Source organism: Tamandua tetradactyla, chromosome X (genome assembly GCF_023851605.1).
Source record: "Tamandua tetradactyla isolate mTamTet1 chromosome X, mTamTet1.pri, whole genome shotgun sequence".
NCBI lineage: Eukaryota > Metazoa > Chordata > Mammalia > Pilosa > Myrmecophagidae > Tamandua > Tamandua tetradactyla.
Window position 1 is genome coordinate 100,876,475 of NC_135353.1, and position 17,498 is coordinate 100,893,972.

The following is a 17,498-nucleotide window of genomic DNA, read 5'->3' on the forward strand; positions in this document are numbered from 1 at the left end:
CAAAGCCTGTTCTTACTTTTTTCATGTTGAGAAGGGGTGTCAACACTCAAGAAAAGGAAGATGTAACTGGTTGATAATCTTGGGGAGGCTGGTCCCTCTGGGTTTCAGGATTTATCTGGCCTAGGAACCTCTGGAAATTATAGGTTCCAGGAAAGCAAACTTAGTGCATGAAACTTTCACGGAGTCTCAGTTCGAGCCATAGGTATTCTCAAGAGTTAACAGAAGTGTTGTTGCTCGGGATTTAGCAAGCCATGGCAACTAGCACTATCTAACTGAAGCTTGCATGAGAATAGCCTCCAGTATAGCTTCTTAACTCTATTTGATCTCTGTTAGCCACTGATGCCTTATTTTATTACTGAGATGTATCTGGGTATTACATTAAGGTATATAAAGCCTCGTTCTTTTTCTGGACTACAGGAGTTTGGGTTGTTTACATGAACTATCCAAACAAGTTGATTTAGATTGTATGTTACAGAAAATTTAGGTTCTATACATAATAAACTCATTCCCTTTGGTCTCATAGTGTAAGTGAAGGTCTAGCATACATATACTATCATCTTTTACCCTGTATTCTGATTTACCTTAGTCCCAGCCAGATTGGCTTCATTTTTATCTCTAATTGAGGCCTGGTCTCTTTTTTCAATGACTTAAACTATTATTATATATAACTATGCTAACTTTCAGGGCTACAGCACTACATTTCTGGGTCTTAGGTTTCATAGGATTACTCAAACTTCTAGGGAAATACCTGCTGATCCACTATAGCTCAGTGTCTCAGAATCTAGAAATACACTTGCAACTTCAGACTAAGTGTGGCTGTTATAAGGGCTTACAATCTAGGCTCCAATTTTCTTTTTAAGTATTTTCTAAAAGAGACCCTAGCATATTGCTTTTTTGTTTCTGGCTTATTTTGCACAATACATTGTCCCCAAGGTTTATCCAGTTTGTTGCATGCTTTTCAATGTCCTTCCTTTTTGTAGCTGCACCATATTCCATCATATAAATGTATCAGAGTTGGCCATTCTGCTTCTCAGTCCTTGTGCCCTTCAGCTTCCTCTGTCTATTGGGCATCATGGATAATGTCCAAAATAAACAAACCATTTCCTATAGTATTGCCACTTGGTTGTACACTCAGCAGCAGTCTCAATTTTAGACAGTTTTCACTGCTCCATAGAGACAAAGAACTGACAAACTTCAGTTTTTCAAATATCAAATCAAAACTACCTCTTAGGAAATACAAGTGGCCAAAAGGCACATGAAAAAAACTCAACTTCCCTGGCTATTAGAGGAAATGCAAATTAAAACCACAATGAGATGATATCTCACACCCACCAGAATGGCCATTATCAGTCAAACAGAAAACCACAAGTGCTGGAGAGGATGTGGAGAAAGAGGCACACTTATCCACTGTTGGTGGGAATATCAAATGGTACAACCGCTGTGGAAGGTAGTTTGGCAGTTCCTCAGGAAGGTAAGTATAGAATTGCCATATGATCTGGCAAAAATTTGCACACCAGTGTTTATAGTAGCATTATTTACAATTGCAAAGAGATGGAAACAGCCCAAATGTCCATCAACAGACGAGTGGCTAAACAAGCTGTGGTATATACATATGATGGAGTATTATGCAGCTGTAAGAATAACGTTATGAAGTATGTAACAACAGACGGACCTTAAGGACATTATGCTGAGTGAGCTTAGCCAGAAACAAAAGGACAAATTCTGTATGGTTTCACTGATATGTTAGTTCATTAATGAATGAACTTGGATAATTTCAGTTAAGAACAGAGGTCACCAGCAGATAGAAATAAGGTAGATATTGGGTAACTGGAACTGAAGGGATACAGAGTGTGCAATGGGACTGATTGTGCAAATTCAGAAATGGATAGCACAGTACTACCTAACTGTAATACAATAACGTTAGAACACTGAATGAAGCTGAATGTGAGAATGATAGAGGGCGGAGGCCTGGGGGCACAAATGAAATCAGAAGGAAAGATAGATGATAAAGACTGAGAAGGTATAATCTAGGAATGCTTGGAGTGTATAATGATAGTGACTTAAATGTACAAATTTAAAAATGTTTTGCACGAGGAAGAACAAAGGAATGTCAGTAATGCAGGGTGTTGAAAATAGATGGTAATTAATATTTTAAAACTTTAACTTATGTGTGAGACTAAAGCAAAAAATGTTTATTTGGTACAAAATTTGTATTTTGACTAGTGCTTTTCCCAATATAACTTAAGTGGACAGCTTAACTGAACACCGTAAGTACATGGAACATTGAGTAGAACATGAGATTTTGTCAGTTTGCCCGGAATGATGCCTCAATAAATCCCAGAAAAATTTGAACAATGAATAAAAAATTATTTGCGAAGTCGCTTTGGGGGAATGGTGAGAAAGGGGGAAAATTCAACTTCCCCAAGTAGAGAAGTCTTGATATTCTCATAATCAGTGGGGACAAACAAAGCAATAGGCTGAGCCCCCAACCTTGGGGTCTGTTCATAAGAAACTTAACCCCACAACAGATAGGCTAAGCCTACTTAAAATTAGGCCTAAGAGTCACCCCCAAGAGAACCTCTTTTGTGCTCAGCTGTGGCCTCTCTCTCTCAGCCAACACAACAAGAAAACTCACTGCCCTCTCCCTCTCTACGTGGGACATGACTCCCAGGGTTGTGGACCTTCCTGGCAACGTGGGACAGAAATCTTAGAATGAGCTGGGACTCAGCACCAAGGAATTGAGAAAACCTTCTCGACTGAAAGGGGGAAGAGAGAAATGAGACAAAATAAAGTGTCAATGGCTGAGAGATTCCAAACAGAGTTGAGAGGTTATCGTGGAGGTTATTCTTACACATTAAATAGATACCACCTTTTTAGTTAAGGTGTAATGGAGAGGCTGGAGGGAAGTGCCTGAAAATGTAGAGCTGTGTTCCAGGAGCCATGTTTCTTGAAGATGACTGTGTAATGATATAGCTTTCACAATGTAACTGTGTGATTGTGAAAACCTTGTGTCTGATGTTTCTTTTATCTACCTTATGGACAGATGAGTAAAAAATATTGATTAAAAATAAATAAATAATAGGGGAACAAATGTTAAAACAAATTTAGTAGATTGAAATGGTAGTGATCGATGAAAGGAAGGGGTAAGGGGTAGGTATGTATGAATTTTTTCTGTTTTCTTTTTATTTCTTTCTCTGAATTGGTGCAAATGTTCTAAGAAATGATCATGATGATGAATATTCAAGTATGTGATAAAAAAGAATGTCATATTGTATGTTGATTGGTTTTATTAATTAAAAAAACATAACAAAAAGAAAGTGGTGATGTCATCTCTCCTGCATTGATATTTTTTAAATACTGATAATTTCAAAAAACAAAAAAACAAACAAAAAAACCTACCTCTTATCATTTGTCCCTCACTCCGAAGTATTTGACCCTGGTGATACTATTGATGTCTTCCTGTTATCTGTTGGTCATAGCATGCATTTTTTTTTTTTTAGGGAAAGGATTATTTTTTAAAATTTGTTAATTAAAAAAATTAACAAACCAAATAAAACATCAACATATATAATCAGTAATTCACAATATCATCACTTAGTTGCATATTCATCATTTCTTAGAGCATTTGCATTAATTCAGAAAAAGAAATAAAAAGACAATAGAAAATGAAATAAAACGAACACAGAAAAGAAAAAAAAAAGATTATACCTACTATACCCCTTACCCCTCACTTTCATTGATCACTAGCATTTCAAACTAAATTTATTTTAGCATCTGTTCCCCCTATTATTTGTTTTTAATTCCATATGTTCTACTCGTTTGTTGACAAGGTAGATAAAAGGAGCATCAGACACAAGGTTTTCACAATCACACAGTCACATTGTAAAAGCTATATCATTATTCAATCATCCTCAAGAAACATGGCTACTGGAACACAGCTCTACATTTTCAGGCACTTCCCTCCAGCCTCTCCATTACATCTTGAATAACAAGATGATATCTACTTAATGCATAAGAATAACCTCCAGGATAACCTCTCAACTCTGGAATCTCTCAGCCATTGACACTTTGTCTCATTTCCCTCTTCCCCCTTTTGGTCCAGAAGGTTTTCTCAATCCCTTGATGCTAAGTCTCAGCTCATTCTAGGGTTTTTCTCAATCCCTTGATGCTGAGTCTCAGCTCACTCTAGGATCTCTGTCCCACATGGCCAGGAAGGTCCACACCTGTGGGAGTCATGTCCCACGTAGCCAAAGGGAGGGCAGTGAGTTTGCTTGTTGTGTTGGCTGGAGAGAGAGGCCACATCTGAGCAACAAAAGAGGCTCTCTTGGGGGTGACTCTTGTTTAAGTAGACTTGATCTATCCTTTGTGGGGTTATGTTTCATATGAACAAACCCCAAGACTGGGGGCTCAGCCTATAGCTTTGGTTGTCCACACTGCTTGTGAGAATATCAAGAATTCAACTTGGGGAAGTTGAATTTCTCCCCATTCTCACCATTCCCCGAAGGGGGCTTTGCAAATACCATAGCATGCATTTTTAATTTTATCCCTATACCCCTCTACTATCGACTCTTTGTTCATATGAAACCTTTGAAATAGTTCCTGTGAGAACTTGTTTATAACTGTAGATTTAATCAGTGGGATACATGGTACTGTACCTCACCTTTCAATCATATTCGCCTTCGATAAGGCAGTGTTACTTAGAATGTCACTAATGAGTTACTATCACTCCTATCCTTTCCCTTGTATTGAAGTTCAGCCTCATTGGGTAACCTTTCCCCTAGCTCTAGCTTCTGTGTACCTCTAGGTCTGCTATATTCTACAATGTAACTTGTGAGATTACCTTTACCAGAGTCATAATAGCAAAATCATACAGTATCTGTCCTTTTGTGTCTGAGTTACTTCAGTCAGCATTATGTCCTCAAGGTTTATGCACGTTTTGGATCGTCATGTTTCAGGACATCATTTTGTCTTACTGTTGCATTATATTCCATCGTGTGTATATATATATATGTACCCCTCATTTTGTTTATCCACTTGTCTGTTGATGAACACTTGGATTGTTTTCATCTTTTGAAAGTTGTGAATAGTGCAGCTATGAATATTGGTGTGTAAATGTCTGTTGGTGTCACTGCTTTCAGCTCTTCTTGGTATATACCAAGTATTGGTATTGCCGGGCCATAGGGCAACATTAGTTTTCTGAGGAATCACCAAACTGTTTTACACAGTGGTGCTGCAGGGCTCCTGAAGGATCTTTTAGTTTAGCAATTTTGTTGTGGTAAGTTTGTTACTATTTTCTATTCTCTCCTGTCCTAGGCAGTAGCATTTTTTTTTTATTTTTTTTTTATTAATTAAAAAAAGAATTAACAAAACAATTAGAAATCATTCCAATCTACATGTACAATCAGTAATTCTTAATAACATCACATAGTTGCATATTCATCATTTCTTAGTACATTTGCATCGATTTAGAAAAAGAAATAAAAAGACAACAGAATAAGAATTAAAACAATAATAGGAAGAAAAAAAAACAAAAAAAACAAAAACAAAAAACCTACCTCACATGCAGCTTCATTCAGTGTTTTAACATAATTGCATTACAATTGGGTAGTATTGTGCTGTCCATTTCTGAGTTTTTATATCAAGTCCCGTTGTACAGTCTGTATCCCTTCATCTCCAATTATCCCTTCTCTTTTTTTTTTTTTTAATTAACGGAAAAAAAGAAATTAACCCAACATTTAGAGATCATACCATTCTACACATGCAATCATTAATTCTTAACATCATCACATAGATGCATGATCATCATTTCTTAGTACATTTGCATTGGTTTAGAAGAACTAGCAACATAACCGAAAAAGATATAGAATGTTAATATAGAGAAAAAAATAAAAGTAATAATAGTAAAATCAAAACAAAACAAAACAAAACAAAACAAAAACCTATAGCTCAGATGCAGCTTCATTCAGTGTTTTAACATGATTACTTTACAATTAGGTATTATTGTGCTGTCCATTTTTGAGTTTTTGTATCTAGTCCTGTTGCACAGTCTGTATCCCTTCAGCTTCAATTACCCATTGTCTTACCCTGTTTCTAACTCCTGCTGAACTCTGTTACCAATGACATATTTCAAGTTTATTCTCGAATGTCTGTTCACATCAGTGGGACCATACAGTATTTGTCCTTTAGTTTTTGGGTGGATTCACTCAGCATAATATTCTCTAGGTCCATCCATGTTATTACATGGTTCATAAGTTTATCTTGTCTTAAAGCTGCATAATATTCCATCGTATGTATATACCACAGTTTGTTTAGCCACTCTTCTGTTGATGGAGATTTTGGCTGTTTCCATCTCTTTGCAATTGTAAATAATGCTGCTATAAACATTGGTGTGCAAATGTCCGTTTGTGTCTTTGCCCTTAAGTCCTTTGAGTAGATACCTAGCAATGGTATTGCTGGGTCGTATGGCAATTCTATATTCAGCTTTTTGAGGAACCGCCAAACTGCCTTCCACAGTGGTTGCACCCTTTGACATTCCCACCAACAGTGGATAAGTGTGCCTCTTTCTCCGCATCCTCTCCAGCACTTGTCATTTTCTGTTTTGTTGATAATGGCCATTCTGGTGGGTGTGAGATGATATCTCATTGTGGTTTTGATTTGCATTTCTCTAATGGCCAGGGACATTGAGCATCTCTTCATGTGCCTCTTGGCCATCCGTATTTCCTCTTCTGAGAGGTGTCTGTTCAAGTCTTTTTCCCATTTTGTAATTGGGTTGGCTGTCTTTTTGTTGTTGAGATGAACAATCTCTTTATAAATTCTGGATACTAGACCTTTATCTGATATATCATTTCCAAATATTGTCTCCCATTGTGAAGGCTGTCTTTCTACTTTCTTGATGAAGTTCTTTGATGCACAAAAGTGTTTAATTTTGAGGAGTTCCCATTTATTTATTTCCTTCTTCAGTGCTCTTGCTTTAGGTTTAAGGTCCATAAAACCGTCTCCAGTTGTAAGATCCATAAGATATCTCCCAACATTTTCCTCTAACTGTTTTATGGTCTTAGACCTAATGTTTAGATCTTTGATCCATTTTGAGTTAACTTTTGTATAGGGTGTGAGAGATGGGTCTTCTTTCATTCTTTTGCATATGGATATCCAGTTCTCTAGGCACCATTTATTGAAGAGACTGTTCTGTCCCAGGTGAGTTGGCTTGACTGCCTTATCAAAGATCAAATGTCCATAGATGAGAGGGTCTATATCTGAGCACTCTATTCGATTCCATTGGTCGATATATCTATCTTTATGCCAATACCATGCTGTTTTGACCACTGTGGCTTCATAATATGCCTTAAAGTCAGGCAGCGCGAGACCTCCAGCTTCGTTTTTTTTCCTCAAGATGTTTTTAGCAATTCGGGACACCCTGCCCTTCCAGATAAATTTGCTTATTGGTTTTTCTATTTCTGAAAAATAAGTTGTTGGGATTTTGATTGGTATTGCATTGAATCTGTAAATCAATTTAGGTAGGATTGACATCTTAACTATATTTAGCCTTCCAATCCATGAACACGGTATGCCCTTCCATCTATTTAGGTCTTCTGTGATTTCTTTTAGCAGTTTTTTGTAGTTTTCTTTATATAGGTTTTTTGTCTCTTTAGTTAAATTTATTCCTAGGTATTTTATTCTTTTAGTTGCAATTGTAAATGGGATTCGTTTCTTGATTTCCCCCTCAGCTTGTTCCTTACTAGTGTATAGAAATGCTACAGATTTTTGAATGTTGATCTTGTAACCTGCTACTTTGCTGTACTCATTTATTAGCTCTAGTAGTTTTGTTGTGGATTTTTCTGGGTTTTCGACGTATAGTATCATATCGTCTGCAAACAGTGATAGTTTTACTTCTTCCTTTCCAATTTTGATGCCTTGTATTTCTTTTTCTTGTCTAATTGCTCTGGCTAGAACCTCCAACACAATGTTGAATAATAGTGGTGATAGTGGACATCCTTGTCTTGTTCCTGATCTTAGGGGGAAAGTTTTCAATTTTTCCCCATTGAGGATGATATTAGCTGTGGGTTTTTCATATATTCCCTCTATCATTTTAAGGAAGTTCCCTTGTATCCCTATCTTTTGAAGTGTTTTCAACAGGAAAGGATGTTGAATCTTGTCGAATGCCTTCTCTGCATCAATTGAGATGATCATGTGATTTTTCTGCTTTGATTTGTTGATATGGTGTATTACATTAATTGATTTTCTTATGTTGAACCATCCTTGCATACCTGGGATGAATCCTACTTGGTCATGATGTATAATTCTTTTAATGTGTTGTTGGATACGATTTGCTAGAATTTTATTGAGGATTTTTGCATCTGTATTCATTAGAGAGATTGGTCTGTAGTTTTCTTTTTTTGTAATATCTTTGCCTGGTTTTGGTATGAGGGTGATGTTGGCTTCATAGAATGAATTAGGTAGTTTTCCCTCCACTTCGATTTTTTTGAAGAGTTTGAAGAGAATTGGTACTAATTCTTTCTGGAACGTTTGGTAGAATTCACATGTGAAGCCATCTGGTCCTGGACTTTTCTTTTTAGGAAGCTTTTGAATGACTAATTCAATTTCTTTACTTGTGATTGGTTTGTTGAGGTCATCTATGTCTTCTTGAGTCAAAGTTGGTTGTTCATGTCTTTCCAGGAACCCGTCCATTTCCTCTAAATTGTTGTATTTATTAGCGTAAAGTTGTTCATAGTATCCTGTTATTACCTCCTTTATTTCTGTGAGATCAGTAGTTATGTCTCCTCTTCCATTTCTGATCTTATTTATTTGCATCCTCTCTCTTCTTCTTTTTGTCAATCTTGCTAAGGGCCCATCAATCTTATTGATTTTCTCATAGAACCAACTTCTGGCCTTATTGATTTTCTCTATTGTTTTCATGTTTTCAATTTCATTTATTTCTGCTCTAATCTTTGTTATTTCTTTCCTTTTGCTTGCTTTGGGGTTAGCTTGCTGTTCTTTCTCCAGTTCTTCCAAATGGATAGTTAATTCCTGAATTTTTGCCTTTTCTTCTTTTCTGATATAGGCATTTAGAGCAATAAATTTCCCTCTTAGCACTGCCTTTGCTGCGTCCCATAAGTTTTGATATGTTGTGTTTTCATTTTCATTCGCCTCGAGGTATTTGCTAATTTCTCTAGCAATTTCTTCTTTGACCCAGTCGTTGTTTAGGAGTGTGTTGTTGAGCCTCCACGTATTTGTGAATTTTCTGGCACTCTGCCTATTATTGATTTCCAACATCATTCCTTTATGGTCCGAGAAAGTGTTGTGTAAGATTTCAATCTTTTTAAATTTGTTGAGACTTGCTTTGTGACCCAGCATATGGTCTATCTTTGAGAATGATCCATGAGCACTTGAGAAAAAGGTGTATCCTACTGTTGTGGGATGTAATGTCCTATAAATGTCTATTAAGTCTAGTTCATTTATAGTAATATTCAGATTCTCTATTTCTTTGTTGATCCTCTGTCTAGATGTTCTGTCCCTTGATGAGAGTGGTGAGTTGAAGTCTCCAACTATTATGGTATATGAGTCTATTTCCCTTTTCAGTGTTTGCAGTATATTCCTCACGTATTTTGGGGCATTCTGATTCGGTGCGTAAATATTTATGATTGTTATGTCTTCTTGTTTAATTGTTCCTTTTATTAGTATATAGTGTCCTTCTTTGTCTCTTTTAACTGTTTTACATTTGAAGTCTAATTTGTTGGATATTAGTATAGCCACTCCTGCTCTTTTCTGGTTGTTATTTGCATGAAATATCTTTTCCCAACCTTTCACTTTCAACCTATGTTTATCTTTGGGTCTAAGATGTGTTTCCTGTAGACAGCATATCGAAGGATCCTGTTTTTTAATCCATTCTTCCAATCTATGTCTTTTGATTGGGGAATTCAGTCCATTGACATTTAGTGTTATTACTGTTTGGATAATATTTTCCTCTACCATTTTGCCTTTTGTATTATATATATCATATCTGATTTTCCTTCTTTCTACACTCTTTTCCATATCTCTCTCTTCTGTCTTTTTGTATCTGACTCTAGTGCTCCCTTTAGTATTTCTTGCAGAGCTGGTCTCTTGGTCACAAATTCTTTCAGTGACTTTTTGTCTGAGAATGTTTTAATTTCTCCCTCATTTTTGAAGGATAATTTTGCTGGATATAGGAGTCTTGGTTGGCAGTTTTTCTCTTTTAGTATTTTAAATATATCATCCCACTGTCTTCTAGCTTCCATGGTTTCTGCTGAGAAATCTACACAAAGTCTTATTGGGTTTCCCTTGTATGTAATGGATTGTTTTTCTCTTGCTGCTTTCAAGATCTTCTCTTTCTCTTTGACCTCTGACATTCTAACTAGTAAGTGTCTTGGAGAACGCCTATTTGGGTCTAATCTCTTTGGGGTGCGCTGCACTTCTTGGATCTGTAATTTTAGGTCTTTCATAAGAGTTGGGAAATTTTCAGTGATAATTTCTTCCATTAGTTTTTCTCCTCCTTTTCCCTTCTCTTCTCCTTCTGGGACACCCACAACACGTATATTTGTGCGGTTCATATTGTCCTTGAGTTCCCTGATACCCTGTTCAAATTTTTCCATTCTTTTCCCTATAGTTTCTGTTTCTTTTTGGAATTCAGATGTTCCATCCTCCAAATCACTAATTCTATCTTCTGTCTCTTTAAATCTATCATTGTAGCTATCCATTATTTTTTCTATGTTTGCTACTTTATTCCTTCACTTCCATAAGTTCTGCGATTTGTTTTTTCAGTTTTTCTATTTCTTCTTTATGTTCAGCCCATGTCCTCTTCATGTCCTCCCTCAATTTATCGATTTCATTTTTGAAGAGGTTTTCCATTTCTGTTCGTATATTCAGCATTAGTTGTCTCAGCTCTTGTGTCTCATTTGAGCTATTGGTTTGTTCCTTTGACTGAGCCATATTCTCGATCTTTTGAGCGTGGACAGTTATCTTCTGCTGCTGGCGTCTGGGCATTTATTCAGATTTCTCTTGGTGTTGGACCCAGCAAGGTTGTAATATTTTTCTGTGAAATCTCTGGGTTCTGTTTTTCTTATCCTGCCCAGTAGGTGGCGCTCATGGCACACGTTTGTCTGCGGGTCCCACCAGTAAAAGGTGCTGTGGGACCTTAAACTTTGGAAAACTCTCGCCGTCCTGGGGGTTCGCTAGCCGAAGCGGCTTGAGCCGGCCCAGGGGTCCGAACGCAGGGAGGGTGTCCGAACGCAGGGAGGGTTGCTGGTCGCCACAGCCAGGGAAAGAGCCCGTCCGAATTTCCTAGTCGGCCCTGGGCAACAAGCGTGGCGGGAGGGCACCAGCGGCAGCGGCCCGCCCGAGAGAGTGCACATTCCCCGGGAGTCACGGGTTTGGAAGGGGCCTCCCCCACCCGTCACCGTTCTCCGCGGCCTGGGGGTTTCCGATCCAATTCTCTCAGTTGGTCCGGGGGCTGCGCGTGGTGTGGGCGCCAGCCGTCTTTGTTTCAGGGGACCGCCTCTCCAATTCTCCCAGCCGGCCCGGGAAGGGGAAGGGAGTAACTCCGGCCGCTTGCCACCCCGCCCGGTAAGGCCCGCGCGCCTCGGCGATCTCACCCGAGCTGCTTCTCTCAGCCAGCCAGCCGTTCCAGGATGGGGTACGCTGTCTTTTTTATCTCTGTTGTGGCTTTGGGCGCTTTCTGTATCGTTTCTACTCCCCTAGTAGGTGTCCTGGAGAAGAAACTAAGATCCGCGCGTCTTACTAAGCCGCCATCTTCCAGGAAGTCTCCCTAGAAACCTAGGCAGTAGCATTTAATTAATTAAATACACTTGAATGGATTGTGTGAGTTTAGAGAAGTACTGAGGAAATTAAAGGCTCAATACATATAAATGTTCATCAAAAATTTTATTTCCCATTTTCCTCTGTGAAACAAGTTCAGTGGTATGTTTGTGAGCAGAAGTGGGTGTGACCTGCATTAAACCAGTATAGTTACATAATTGCCATCACCCTGTGTGAACCTATGGGATCTGGAACATGCAGTGAATTAAAGGGCTTCTACTGAAGAGAGTGTCAGTAATGCATTTAAATACTTCTGGAGTCTTGCCAGACTCACATTACCAAGACCATTCTTTATTATAATTCAAATGTACAGTAGGCCTTATGTGCTCAGTCATGCATATTGAACTTCTACTCTCTGAATGTATTCTCATTCAAAGGGAAACTTTTTTTTTAAAGCAAGCTAGGTCTTTACAGAATACTTATGAATAACTGTCTTCAAATCTTGGATTCCTAATTGAGAATCGGCCTCTACAGTCTTACTTAAAACTTATATAAAGGAGTCCTTTCTAACAGGCTTGAACTCAGGGGACTATTCAGATTCTTGACAGATAGTTTCAATAAATACTGAGGGGATATTTAGATAAATTATGAGAATTCAGTTTTTTCTTATGCATTGCCCAGGATTTCAACATAAGAAAATAGTCTTGATACAAGAACCGAGATGGTGATTAATGCATAAAAAGAGTATTTTCTTATGAATCATTCACATACTTGTTCCTACTTTCATCTCAGTGGTAATTTATGTGAAGAAAATTTTTGTTGTTATTCAAAAGGGCCCATTAAACTAATTACTTCTAAATAAGTCTTAAGACTAGTGATTTGGGGCAAATTCAGAAATTCAGAATTTTCAAAAGTTGTCTTAATCTTGAAAAAAGCATTCATTTTCCCTTTTCAATGGTGATTCTTTTCCTTGAACATACTCCCTGCTCTAATATATCTTACTAGATCTGGCACCTACAGCAGTGTTTTAGCCTGCCCCCCACCCTTTTTTTTTGTATGCTGTATGGTGGGGGTCACATTTCATTCTTTTGCCATGTGATTATCCCATTATTGCAGCAGCATTTGTTGAATGTTTTTTTTTTATAAGTGCATGGGCTGGAAAATGAATCCAGGTCTCCCTCATGGCAGGTGAGAATTCTAACACTGGACTATCCTTGTATTCCCTTATCCTGCCCTTTTGCTGGGCAGTGATTTAAGTTTCTCATTTCCTGTTGCAAAGGACCATTTTAATTCTATTACTAATACACTGTGTTTCTTTTCCATACACAACTAGTGTTTCAACCCAATGTTTTTGGCTCTTCTTTATGTAAATGGAGAGGTTTTAATAAGGAAGGGTCAGTTATTTTGATGTGCAGAACCCTTCAAGTATGTCTTAAAGACTCCGAACTGCTATAGATATTTTTTTTTACTTTAAGGAAATCGTGAATCTAACTATTTTTTTTAATATTGCAGGCAGGATATCTTCATATTCTCTGTTACAACTTTGGAGTGGAAGCCCACAAGCAGAATAAGTATGAAGAAAGTTCATTCTGGCTTAGGTAATATAAACAAAAAATAAATGGAAATTTGGAAATATTATTATAGAGATCAGTTAATATTTACTATAGGATAATTTGGCAGTTTAAACCTGACTTTGAAAGCCAACATGCTGAATTTATTTACTCCTTTAGCACATATTGTTTATTATTCTTACATCTTGTCAATTGATAGAAGAATGTATTCTATACTCACTATAGCATAAAAGCATACTTCCCATCACTTTTCTTCCTACTTTGTATCTCTATCAGGAGTATGGAAATTTTTGTTACATTGGTACTTATTACTGTCTGGCAACCCCAAAGTATGGAAATGAAGCGGGAGTAGAATAATCTAAAATTATTTGTGTTAGATGAATTTTAGTATTTTGGTATATCAGTCAAGTGAGTATATATTTCACACTTACTGTGTACTTTGTACTAAGCAGAGACTTGTACTGTTGTGCAGAATATGGAAATACAAAGGGAAGAATAATTTAAAGTATAACACTATATGCAAGAATCATGTTTTTCACTCCTCCTGAGTACCTAAGGCCTGATACATAGTCTGACACACAGTAGGTGCTCAACAATTGTTAGTTAAATGAATTTATGTGAAAAAATATTATTTTCTGGAAATATTAGATAAAATGCTTTGAATATCAGGGGTCTATGGAGTAAAATATATCAAATTCACTAGATGTTTACCTTTTCTGAGTACTGGGTTAGTTCTAGTTATTTGGAAATAATCCTATGATTATTTTAGCAATTAGTCTATTGCTAAACTATTGTGAAAATTACATTTGTCATTTAAGGAAATATATACAAATGAGGTCATTAAGATAATGTTGCTCACAGGTATACATGTCTCTAACCCAGTTTTTATACCAATAACTTGTTTATGTGATAGAATTCTTAGAGCGCAAAGATTGATCAAAGTCTGTGTAAAGAACTATGCCTGACAGAACAGGTTTATGCTGTTAGATGTATACTTGTCTTTATTTAGACTGCTTCACCCAAGTGGAATATTCCTGAACATTTTATTATAAATCACATTTTTATAAATTAAATTATCTCGAATATACCAAAGGAGCTCAATAATCTAGCACAAAAGAGTTCCAACAAGTTTCTTTTCTATGAGCATGTTTTCATAATATGAATGATGAATGAGTTCTATTGCAGGATTTGGGTGTAGAACCCTCAAAAAGTTTGTGGCATCAAATTGCTAAAAGACTGGTATGCCAGGAAGGCACGAATGGTGAGGTCTCTACACACACACAGACACATACACAAAAAATGCTGGTGCCATGGGTGGCTCCTTGAAGTTTAAGACTGGTAAGTTTGAAGTTTATACCAAGAATGAGGGTGAATTAGGAGTCGTAAGAAAAAATATTTTTTGGGAACTAACTGGTCACAAGAGTAGGTTGAGGCTTGTAGTGGCATGATATGTAGCTTATTTTCACATATACCATAGTTTGTTGACCACTTATCTGTTATCAACACTTTATAACAAATATTGTAGAAGGAAAATACTTGATGATAGTGATGGGGTGTGGCTGATATGCATACCATTAGCTAATGATATCAGATTTTTATTGCATTTATTGGCTATATTTTTAGGAATATAATTTGACCCACATTCATATTTTCATTAGAATCTGTGTAAAAACAAATTTATACAGCACCACTGTATTAGAAGTCTTTTGTATTCTTGTCACTAAAATAAGATTGGGAGAAATAAGAAGACCATGAATTCTGAATGAGATTGGGGACAACAGGAATAATTTGAATTCTAGACCTATTTATTATATATGATTTTAATCTCTTTGCTGATAATTTTTTTACACATCATTTGGGGATATAAAAGAACTTGGTGAAGTATTTTTTAACACCTTGAAAAATAATCAACATATTTTAATGTGTTTAAAAAGAGTTGATTTCATTGACATTAGCAATATTATTAACAATAGGAATGTTAGCACAGTTAATAGTTTTTCTAGTATTAGACAGAGTAAGTCTCAGTAAAAATTTATCTGTGATATCAAAATGAAATTTTAAGTATTGATACCTGCTTTTTAGAATTTTAGGGTTTAAATCCAATGATCTATGTATTATAGAATGTTCAGTAACGTATCTGGGAAATACTAAGTGCTGAATAAATGGTAGCTCTGGTGCTATCTTTGTGTGATGTCTTTGCTATTCACTACAAATGGACACTTTTGTGGTCACTCTACTTGTTTATTCTAAAATTTATCACTGTCAAATCAAGTATGGATTACTTGTTAACTCCTCAGGTAAAATATAAACACCCACATTTTTTACCACATATCATCAATCTTTGAATGAATTTTTCTTCATACTTTATTTATCCATCTATTAAGAAAACTGTTGAGGGCAGTTGATGATACAAGTAGAAATGAACAGCTGCTAATTAAGGACCCTTTTCTGTTAATTTTTTTTTTTTTTTTATTAATTAAAAAAAGAATTAACAAAACAATTAGAAATCATTCCAATCTACATGTACAATCAGTAACTCTTAATAACATCACATAGTTGCATATTCATCATTTCTTAGTACATTTGCATCAATTTAGAAAAAGAAATAAAAAGACAACAGAATAAGAATTAAAACAATAATAGAAAGAAAAAAAACAAAAAAAAACAAAAACAAAAAACCTATACCTCACATGCAGCTTCATTCAGTGTTTTAATATAATTGCATTACAATTGGGTAGTATTGTGCTGTCCATTTCTGAGTTTTTATATCCAGTCCCGTTGTATAGTCTGTATCCCTTCATCTCCAATTATCCCTTCTCTTTTTTTTTTTTTTAATTAACGGAAAAAAAGAAATTAACCCAACATTTAGAGATCATACCATTCTACACATGCAATCATTAATTCTTAACATCATCACATAGATGCATGATCATCATTTCTTAGTACATTTGCATTGGTTTAGAAGAACTAGCAACATAACCGAAAAAGATATAGAATGTTAATACAGAGAAAAAAATAAAAGTAATAATAGTAAAATCAAAACAAAACAAAACAAAACAAAACAAAAACCTATAGCTCAGATGCAGCTTCATTCAGTGTTTTAACATGATTACTTTACAATTAGGTATTATTGTGCTGTCCATTTTTGAGTTTTTGTATCTAGTCCTGTTGTACAGTCTGTATCCCTTCAGCTTCAATTACCCATTGTCTTACCCTGTTTCTAACTCCTGCTGAACTCTGTTACCAATGACATATTTCAAGTTTATTCTCGAATGTCCGTTCACATCAGTGGGACCATACAGTATTTGTCCTTTAGTTTTTGGCTGGATTCACTCAGCATAATATTCTCTAGGTCCATCCATGTTATTACATGGTTCATAAGTTTATCTTGTCTTAAAGCTGAATCCATTCTGCCATTCTATGTCTTTTGATTGGGAAATTCAGTCCATTAACTTTTAGTGTTATTACTGTTTGGATAATATTTTCCTCTACCATTTTGGCTTTTGTATTATATATATCATATCTGATTTTCCTTCTTTCTACACTTTACTCCATACCTCTCTCTTCTGTCTTTTCGTATCTGACTCTAGTGCTCCCTTTAGTATTTCTTGCAGAGCTGGTCTCTTGGTCACAAATTCTCTCAGTGACTTTTTGTCTATAAATGTTTTAATTTCTCCTTCATTTTTGAAGGACAATTTTGCTGGATATAGGAGTCTTGGTTGGCAGTTTTTCTCTTTTAGTGATTTAAATATATCATCCCACTGTCTTCTAGCTTCCATGGTTTCTGCTGAGAAATCTACACATAGTCTTATTGGGTTTCCCTTGTATGTGACAGATTGTTTTTCTCTTGCTGCTTTCAAGATCCTCTCTTTCTCTTTGACCTCTGACATTCTAACTAGTAAATGTCTTGGAGAACGCCTATTTGGGTCTATTCTCTTTGGGGTGCGCTGCACTTCTTGGATCTGTATATTTAGGTCTTTCATAAGAGTTGGGAAATTTTCAGTGATAATTTCTTCCATTAGTTTTTCTCCTCCTTTTCCCTTCTCTTCTCCTTCTGGGACACCCACAACACGTATATTTGTGCGCTTCATATTGTCATTCAGTTCCCTGATTCCCTGCTCAAGTTTTTCCATTCTTTTCCCTATAGTTTCTGTTTCT

The 17,498-nt window shown here is 36.2% G+C and overlaps 1 protein-coding gene across 3 annotated transcripts in view; it reads left to right on the forward strand.

The window, feature by feature from the left end:
• Positions 1–17,498, forward strand: part of TEX11 (testis expressed 11) — a 483,245-nt gene that overhangs the window by 129,475 nt on the left and 336,272 nt on the right. For all 3 annotated transcript variants that reach the window (XM_077147058.1, XM_077147060.1, XM_077147059.1), the window contains exon 9: positions 13,282–13,367. In XM_077147058.1, coding sequence (XP_077003173.1) covers positions 13,282–13,367 — 86 coding nt within the window. The remainder of the gene's footprint in view (positions 1–13,281; positions 13,368–17,498) is intronic.